Source organism: Rutidosis leptorrhynchoides, chromosome 1 (genome assembly GCF_046630445.1).
Source record: "Rutidosis leptorrhynchoides isolate AG116_Rl617_1_P2 chromosome 1, CSIRO_AGI_Rlap_v1, whole genome shotgun sequence".
In the NCBI taxonomy this organism is placed as follows: Eukaryota; Viridiplantae; Streptophyta; class Magnoliopsida; order Asterales; family Asteraceae; genus Rutidosis; species Rutidosis leptorrhynchoides.
Genome location: NC_092333.1, coordinates 513,712,749 through 513,722,316, shown reverse-complemented (window position 1 = coordinate 513,722,316; position 9,568 = coordinate 513,712,749). Strand labels below are relative to the sequence as shown.

Here is a 9,568-nt window from a genome sequence, read left to right as displayed (position 1 = left end):
TGGAGTTTGGACAAAAGAACGACACTTGTGGAAATTAGACTATGGGCTATTAATGGGCTTTATATTTGTTTAACTAAATGATAGTTTGTTAATGTTAATATAAAGATTTACAATTGAGCGTCCCTATAAATTACCATATACACTCGATCGGACACGATGGGCGGGGTATTTATATGTACGAATAATCGTTCATTTAACCGGACACGGGAATGGATTAACAGCCACTAGAATAATTAAAACAGGGGTGAAATTATGTACAAGGACACTTGGTATAGTTGATAACAAAATATTAAAACCTTGGGTTACACTCAGTCGACATCCTGGTGTAATTATTAAACAAAGTATTAAAATCTTGTTACAGTTTAAGTCCCCAATTAGTTGGAATATTTAACTTCGGGTATAAGAATAATTTGACGAGGACACTCGCACTTTATATTTATGACTGATGGACTGTTATGGACAAAAACCAGACGGACATATTAAATAATCCAGGACAAAGGACAATTAACCCATGGGCATAAAACTAAAATCAACACGTCAAACATCATGATTATGGAAGTTTAAATAAGCATAATTCTTTTATTTCATATTTAATTTCCTTTATTTTATATTTAATTGCACTTCCAATTATAGCACTTTTATTTATTGTTATTGTATTTAATTGCACTTTTAATTATCGTACTTTTTAATTATCGCAAGTTTATTTTATCGCACTTTTATTATTCGTAATTTCATTATCGTTATTTACTTTACGCTTTAAATTAAGTCTTTTATTTAATATTTTACATTTAGTTTTAACTGCAACTAAAGTTTTAAAATCGACAAACCGGTCATTAAACGGTAAAAACCCCCCTTTATAATAATAATATTACTTATATATATATATTTGTATTTTTATAAATTTAAACTAATATAGCGTTAAGCTTTGTGAAAAAGATTCCCTGTGGAACGAACCGGACTTACTAAAAACTACACTACTGTACGATTAGGTACACTGCCTATAAGTGTTGTAGCAAGGTTTAAGTATATCCATTCAATATTAAATAAATATCTTGTGTAAAATTGTATCGTATTTAATAGTATTTCCTGCTAAAATTTAATAGTATTTTATACCCCTTAGCTTTGACATCAGATTAGTTTAATTTCGTTTCCGTATGATTAAGTTATGTCAATTTGAATTATCGTTGTGTTTTTGTTGTTTGATCAGAAATCTGGAATTGTTAGACAACGAATTGGCATGTGAAACTTATACCACTGGAAATATAATTTAAAAACACTCAATTTAGACTAGGATATCTTGTCGTTTGCTTATGTATAGCCCGAGATATGCTTGAATTAGTGTAAAAGTAGTTTTATACAGCACTTGCATGAAAATAACCTTGTGTGATAAAATGTGTTAACTTCTGTGATTAAAGCTTTGCATATTTGAAAAGTAGACAAAAATTAATTCATCTTTCATGTGGATATCATAGGCTAATTGTATCTAAATCTTCGGATAATCGCGTGTGAATGTGACTAACTAAATGAGAATCGAATCTGTAAATTGCTCACGGTTTTGTACTCTGTGGATTGTGTGTATTGCATGAGCATGTATTCTTTTGAAAAATGAAACTTAACATGATATGTGACTTATTGTTAGTTTATGTCAATCTCTGAAACCTTATTCATTGGGCACAATAGAGCCATACTTTATGTGGATTCTGATTTGAGCTGAAAACTGAATGTTCAACTTGCACGAATAAACTGTACAAATTGGCTAAACAAAAGTTGATATATTTTTTATAAGTGTTACTTTTACTTGTCTTTGAACTATGGCCACTGGTCTTGTATCAATTTCATGTTCCTAACTCCAGTTATAGCCAAAACGAAATCAGTGCGCGGTCAGAAACTGACTTGGCAAACCCCAAATGTATCCTTCTGATTCCTGACTTTTAATTGTCGTATGAGTCCCTGGCCGGAATTTTTGGAATCGATTTTAAGTATATTTATGATCTGGAGTTTTTCATGTTTACTTGAATTTTGTACTATGAGATAATGTGCTAAGTATGCTACGTGTTCATGAACTTTGTGCATAACGATAAACTGAAATTGTGAAAATGATCATTCATGACCTAAAACGTATTGTTTCACTTAGGTTTGACATGTTGACCAATATTTGACATGAACCTACTGATGTTGACTTTAGTTGACCACATTGACCAAATTTGACTTTCGGTTTGACTTCGGTTGACCTTGTTTGACTTGCATGATATAGTTGACTTTTACTTTGAAACGCGTCGAGTCGAGCAATAAGACAACGTACACTATGAAACCACACTTATTTAAGATACATATATTGACCAACCTAAATACGTATACTTAGGTTGCATTACTCGGCTATAAACCGTACAAGTTGATTGTCCACTTTTCAATCCGAGCTTTATTCAAAGGTGAGTCTACAGTCCCGCTTTTTACATGTTTTCAGGGATGAGAATACACGCAGTTATACTTACATTTTCAAATGATTTTGTATTGACATGAGTACTATATATGCATATTGAGTTTGTTCAAAAAGCCTCTAACTTGAATACTTTTAATACCATCGGTGTAAGCACAATTTAGATGGACGGATCCGTTAGGTTGACAACCTCGCCCAAACAATATTAACCGTGGCGCATTTACTTTGAACATTAAATACATTTGAACAAGTGTATAACATTTTACGAGGTAAGGCGGGTATAGTGGCTTCTATACTCGGGTCATTGCTAGTATTCAGGTGCTCATATTATGCAAACGTTTTGCGACTTTGTGTTGTACTTGTAAAATCTCGTGGTCAAGGAAATTAAACTATTTTTCCGATAACCATTTTTTAGATACTATGATACGTTACTTGAAACTGTGGTTTACAAACATTTAAAACTAGACATGGTAATATCTACAAGTATATGAAACGAAACTATTTTGGTGTCACACATTTGGAACTTGATATCACTGATTACGAACAGTTAACACTTGACATTGCTGTATGCAAACTTTGATATAAAACTTTGGTGGTCTTCCACTATTAAACGTTTTTCAGAAATATATTATTTCTTAAACATACTGTATTGTTTAAACTAAAACCTGTAGATTCACTCAATATTATTGTTGATCCATTTTGCGTGATTTATTCTCAGGTATTAGTTGCTTCCGCTGTAGAATATTGCTGTTACATAGAAGTCAAGCCAAGCACTGGGACCAGAGTTAACGTTCCGTTAAAGGGATTTTTGACGGGGTGTTACACAGACAGAATTAAGTTATTGTGAAGACATAAACACAAACAGTCTTCACCATTTAGCACACAGACCTTTAGGCCGCCTTTTCTCTACAGATATGGTTCACAGATCTCCAGACAAAAATATTTTAAAGAACAAACAATACCTTATTGTAAATACAAGTCCTATAAACATAAGCTTTTAAACGAGTTTTTGAGAAAATTGAGCTTATAAAGTGTGAAAGTAATAAAAAAAACCATCTATTTATATTTTTAACCATAAGTTCGTTGCCAAAGTTCTATCGTTTTTCAACGACTACATTTTTCCTACGATTACGTTTTTCGAGCGAGGGTGTCAGCTCCCCCCTCTCTCTCTCTTTGTCGTTATGACCCTGACCACTGTGTATGAATGGGTTTGATGGTTGTTGTGGTATTTCGTTAATTTGTTGGTTTGGGTCACTGTGGTCTCTTCGGGTTTTCAGTTGCCGGTGTTTAACTGACGACCATCTCCGGAGTTTGGTTTCAAGGTTTGCGTTTGTCGGTTGTAGTGTAGATTATTGTGGATGGGTGGTTGAGTGACTTGCTGGTCGTCAAAGGTTTTTTTTTTCAATTGGATGGCCTATATGATTTTCTAGCCACGTAGGTTCACTGGTTTTTAGGTGGAATCTCATGAGATATTAGTTTCTATACCTTGCACTTTCTCACTTGAACCCCAATTTTCCTTTGTTTCTTTTTGTCAAATTTGTTCATTGGTGGTCGACTCCTAGTCATCTTTCATGGCCTCCTGTTGGTAGTTTGATTGTGGTTCCATATGGTTTACATTCACAATGTTGTTGGTTTATGTTTTTCGACATCATTTGTCATGCCAGATGGATTCCCACTTTCTTTCAGCTAATTGGTGTGGACTATGGATAAGTTTGTGTTGGTGGTTAAGTGCTTTATGGGTGTATTTTGGGTGATTCCTCATCTGAGTTTTCGTTGCAGTTTGTGATGAATCTTCTGTTGCGAGTTTCAGTTGTTTTTTTGTTGATTGATTTGTGTACCTTCATTGTTGTAGGGATGACCTTTTTTTGTGGTGTTTGAAGATTTGAGATTTCGGCAGATGTGCTTCAAGTGTTAGTTTGTTCGGCTAATTCATATTGATTGGTTCTATGCTTTGTTATCGTTTATTGATTGTAGATGAGTTATTGTTGGAATAGTTTTCAAAGTATTTGGTTGGTAACTTGGTTTTAGGGTCTCTAAATGGCTGTAACATATATCGTGCGTCTTACTCAATTATAGTACTACTAAATCATCTATTATTTTAATTTAAGGGTATGTTTGGCGTTCCTAACTAGAGCTGAAGCATATAGTTGGAGCTGGAGTTTATGGATGAAGCTTATTTTATAAGCTAGAAGATGGAGCTTATTTTTTTATAAGTGTTTAATTAAAACTTGCTTGAGTTTATAGTTGTTGATTGAAGAAATATGACAATAAAATACTCATTTCGTCTCAAATATATTGTTCATGAACAAAAAACACACAATTTTAAAAAAAGTACCTATCATATGTACCTTTTTGTTAACTTTTTAATTTTATCTCATTAGTTTTTACCTATCTTTTTGTCATACATGAATAAAGTAAGAATACAAAAGATTTATATCACAACATTTTTATTCATTTTTAAAAATATACAATTAATTTTTGGCATCACCTAATAAAATAATGAACAATAAATTTATGGCGAATATAGTATATGATATAAAATGATAAATTATTATATAAAGGTGAGATATGCAATTTACATTTCAAAATTTAGGAGTTTATTTTTTTAACTGGTGAAATAACCCGTGTAGTCACAGAGTTATTTAAACGAAACAGTTTAATAATATGTTTTAGGTATTAAGTAAATTTAAATGCTAAAGTCACTTAGTTTAATAACTTGTGGAACCACATATTTCGACTAAGGAACTTGTCGTTGTTAACTTGATCAGAATAACTGAACTACATTAATTCTCCCACCACCTTCTTACAATGTTCATTACAATTACTATTTTTCTTGTCATAAATGGTATTATTTAATATTAAAAGAGAGACTCAAAATACCTGGTTCAATCTCACGAAAATCATGATTAACAGTTTAGAAGCTGAAGAAGTTACGTCATAAAAGAAAATATACAAATTCACGGATTTCAACTCTAAAAAACTTCAAATCCAATAATTGTAAAAATCTTCAAATCCAAATTCATCGAGCACCTTCAATTTGAATCCATAAACAAAAAAGAAGAGAGATGAAAAAAAAAACGGATGAAAAAGAATATGCTTGCTTAAGGTAATCAATGGATTTTCTACCGATATGTCTGGCACTCGTGCAATTTTGAATTTGGGAAAGGAACGATTCTTGAGGATGAAGTATAGTGACGTGTTTATATATATATATATATATATATATATATATATATATATATATATATATATATATATATATATATATATATATATATATATATATATATATATATAAACCCTAATTGAAGAGATAGAGAAGCCGTGCAACAATGAGTTCTTTGTTGAAAAAGATTTAGTTTAATATATAATTAGATTTAATTTAATTATAAAAATAATTCTATTTATGACATCACTTACATGCCCTCACAATTTTTCTTTTTTGGTTTTTGATTCTTTTATTGAAGGAAAAATAGTAATTATTATATCATCATTTTAAGATTTTAATAGAACTTATAGATAGATAGACCAGTCTAACTAATTTATTTTTTCATAAATTTTAAAAATTACTAATGAATGACCCGTGGAATCACGGATTTATTTAAACGAAACAGTTTAATGATATGTTTTAGGTATTAAGTCAACGTAAATGCTAAAGTTATTTAGTTTAATGACCCGTGGAACCACATAGTCCGACTAAGAAACTCGCCAGCTGAATATTTCATCAAACACCTAAAATGCATATTAAACATTTCACACCCAATCGCAAGAGATAATATTGGTTGTCATTTTATTTTAAAAGTGTAAATTTAAATATAAATTTAGAATTTGTTTCCTTCTGCCTAGCTTTTACACCTTCTCGTACTCAATTCATAATAATTAATTAAAATAATTCAAAATTATTTAATTTTAATAATTAAAATAATTATTAATAAAATTTAATAATAATAATTAATTAATAAGATTTAATTTTAATTCAAAAATATTTAGATTAATGACATCACCTACCATGCTTAGATTTTTTTTCTTTTTTTTTTTTATAATTTTTTCTTAACAAATAAATTAAAATAATGACATCATTATTATAGAATTTTAATATTAACTATAGATAGATAGATTATAGAATAGATAGATGTCACTAAAATAATGCTAATAAATCAAAGTTTTACTTAAATTTCATAAAACTCTAATAAACTAAACCGGCAGATCAAACACACCATAAATATATGTTTTTTAAATAAAATTTAGTAAACTAAGGGGGATTAATGAATTAAATAAAAGCTCCCTGGAAACCGTCTATGCGACCAGGTTCATCTTGAAACACATATTATATGCTGCTGATACATATTCATATCTAGTCAGTCTAGTTATAACGGAGTATATACGAGTCCATTAATTCAGATCTCACTCCATCTACTACTAACAAATTTGATTTCCATGAGTTCCGTTGTGAAATCCGAAGAGGAATGGCGTGCTGTTCTCTCTCCTGAACAATTTCGTATCCTTCGTAACAAAGGAACCGAGTAAGCATATGACTTGATCCAGTTAATTACATGTAATCGAGATATCATTTGATTTCAATTTTATATATTAGCTTTTAGATGACGTACATATATAAACCCTAATTTAACCTTAATATGAATATGAATTCCGAGAATTAATTTTATAGGTCTTTTTATTTGGTTTAATATTACTCCGTATTACTAATGTTAAAAATAAAAAATAAAGTTCAATGATAAAATTATCTATTTTTAGACCTTCTTGGTTGACCTGATTGCAATAGTATTTGGAACTGTGTTTTTAAATCTCAGTAATTGAAGTTTTACATGTGTTTACTTTTATTATTTAGATTTTTCTAAATTTAGAAATTAGAACTAATCATACTCTATTGTTTATTTTACTTTGGATGTCAACTGGATTCAGGGGCGGATTTGAGGGCGTGCAACATGTGCGCTCGCACAGGGCCCATAGTCGAAAGGGGTCTATTGTGCTAGTACTTAACCAAAAATTTTTAGTATGACTGAACTTATTCGTACATATATTTAAAACTTTTGTATACAAAAAGACCTTTTTTTTTTTTTAATTGAGCAGGGCCCATATGAAAAATTAGAATTGACGGGACGGCCTTGACTGGATTAGCTGGCAAATTTCTACTAAAAGCTGTTAAACTGTATTGATATTTAATGGATTAATAGAATGTATGCAACTTATTATCTTTTAGAAGGGAGTGAGTTGGTACAGTATGCTAATATTGATGAACATTTTGTGTTTGATTATAGGGCGAAAGGCACCGGTGAATACGACAAGTTCTTTTCCGATGGGATATACACTTGTGCTGGTTGTGGAACACCACTTTATAAATCAACCACCAAATTCAACTCTGGTTGTGGTTGGCCTGCTTTTTATGAAGGCCTCCCTGGAACAATCACCCGCACTGTAAGATTCATCATCCTTCTAATGTTCTCTGTACTAATTTATACGAGTCTTAGTAACTATTTACATCAAGTTATTACGCACCTTGTTCATTATACGTAAATGGGATTATAGAACCTAAGAACATGGTTTACCAGGGTGTTTATTTGATGTTTTTTAACGAGTTACAATTATGTTGAAAATGCAGCCAGACCCAGATGGAAGGAGGACCGAGATCACCTGCACAGCTTGTGGAGGGCACTTGGGCCACGTGTTTAAAGGCGAGGGATTCAAGACACCTACTGATGAAAGGCATTGTGTTAACAGTATCTCCATTAAGTTTACCTCTGAAGGCTCCTCAGCTTCCCTTTGATATTACAAGTTCAAGTTGTTGTGATGTGACAAGTAATAATAATAATAATTTCTAGACTTTGAGTTGCTTTGTGTTTTTGTATGCTGAGAAAGTGTTATGAACTCTTAAAATTGGTATGCTACTAGAACCTTTGTTTGTATAGTTCAATATCTCTGTTCCCAAGCATGAAGCTTTAAGTTTAACCGTATTAAAAACTTGGCTGTTTCACACCTCCCATTCATTTGTCACTAATACCAACTTAAAATGGTTGGTATCATCAAGATGACCAATGGTTGGCGTATTGATATCCTCACTAGCAGGCAGCAACACATCTTGTGGTTGCTAGAGAATGGGTCAAAATTGGTCACATCTAGGTCGTTTATATCTGAGTAAAAATACCCACCCTCCATGGTAACCCGAATAGGAAAAAACCTCATCCATTAATGCGCTTATTAGGGTATCATTTGTTTAATCTTGTCAACGTGGTCATATAGTTACTTAAAATGAGGGCGACTCTCTTTTATTTACTTGAGTATTCATGTCACTGATAAGAGATCCGTTATCATTTACAGCAAAATTGATAGGTTTATGATGGCATGATGCAACTGTTGTGTTATTGAGAGTGATGAATGAGAAATGTAATGCCGGAAAGGTAATATTTGACACCATGTAACTCATCCATTAGCGCTTAGTCTATGCGATACATAGGAGCTAACCTGTATGATTCGCTGTTAATTGCTAATATGGCATTTGTCTGAGAAGATAACTAAAGGTACAAAAATGTCATAAGAAATTCTTCTGATGCAATATTCAAATATATTCAAAAAGTCAATACCTTCTTTAGCCAAGCTGATCATCAATTCTACATTCTGTCCCTTCACTTGTTTCTGACCGCCTTCAAAGGATTGCAGGTGCATTTGAATCTTCAGAGTTCAGGCATTGTACTTATTAACAGGAAGTACAGTGTTATACGTAGTAATAAGTATTGGTTTTAATAGGTATTAACAGGAAGTTCAGTGTTATAATAAGTCTACATCTCACATCCCTCATACCTCGCATATATGCAAGATTTGTTGTTGTTGTTGTTGTTGTTGTTGTTGTTGTTGTTGTTGCTGCTGCTGCTGTGGGCTTCATCGGTACCCACAGATTGTACATACGTGTTCCACCATGAGAGAGCGATTCCGGCGAAAGTGAGGGTGGAAAACTTGACCTTATCTTTGTCCCGACAACCGCTTATGCTAAAAACGGTTTCCGTTTGTTCAAACCATTGGGTGAGAGCAACCGGTCCCCCGGTTCCATCGAAAGTGGGAGGTTTGCATCCCATGAAGTTCTTGTAGGAGCACCCCTCGTTTGAGTTATTAGCTCCA

General features: G+C 32.2%; 1 protein-coding gene across 1 annotated transcript; it reads left to right on the top strand.

Annotated features, from left to right (window-relative positions):
• The first annotated feature begins 6,699 nt into the window (after positions 1-6,699).
• LOC139876500 (peptide methionine sulfoxide reductase B5-like) lies at positions 6,700-8,431 on the top strand. The gene is made up of 3 exons (XM_071863829.1): positions 6,700-6,960; positions 7,717-7,873; positions 8,058-8,431. Exons 1-3 carry the CDS (start codon positions 6,875-6,877, stop codon positions 8,220-8,222), a joined length of 408 nt encoding a protein of 135 aa, XP_071719930.1. The 5' UTR covers positions 6,700-6,874; the 3' UTR covers positions 8,223-8,431.
• Positions 8,432-9,568: the final 1,137 nt, after the last annotated feature.

Excerpts from the sequence above, each read along its gene's own strand:
- LOC139876500 (XM_071863829.1), top strand. The coding sequence starts at position 6,875 with ATGAGTTCCGTTGTGAAATCCGAAGAGGAATGGCGTGCTGTTCTCTCT. Across the intron at positions 6,961-7,716 it reads CTTCGTAACAAAGGAACCGA|GGCGAAAGGCACCGGTGAAT; the intron begins GTAAGCATATGA and ends GTTTGATTATAG. Across the intron at positions 7,874-8,057 it reads CTGGAACAATCACCCGCACT|CCAGACCCAGATGGAAGGAG; the intron begins GTAAGATTCATC and ends TTGAAAATGCAG.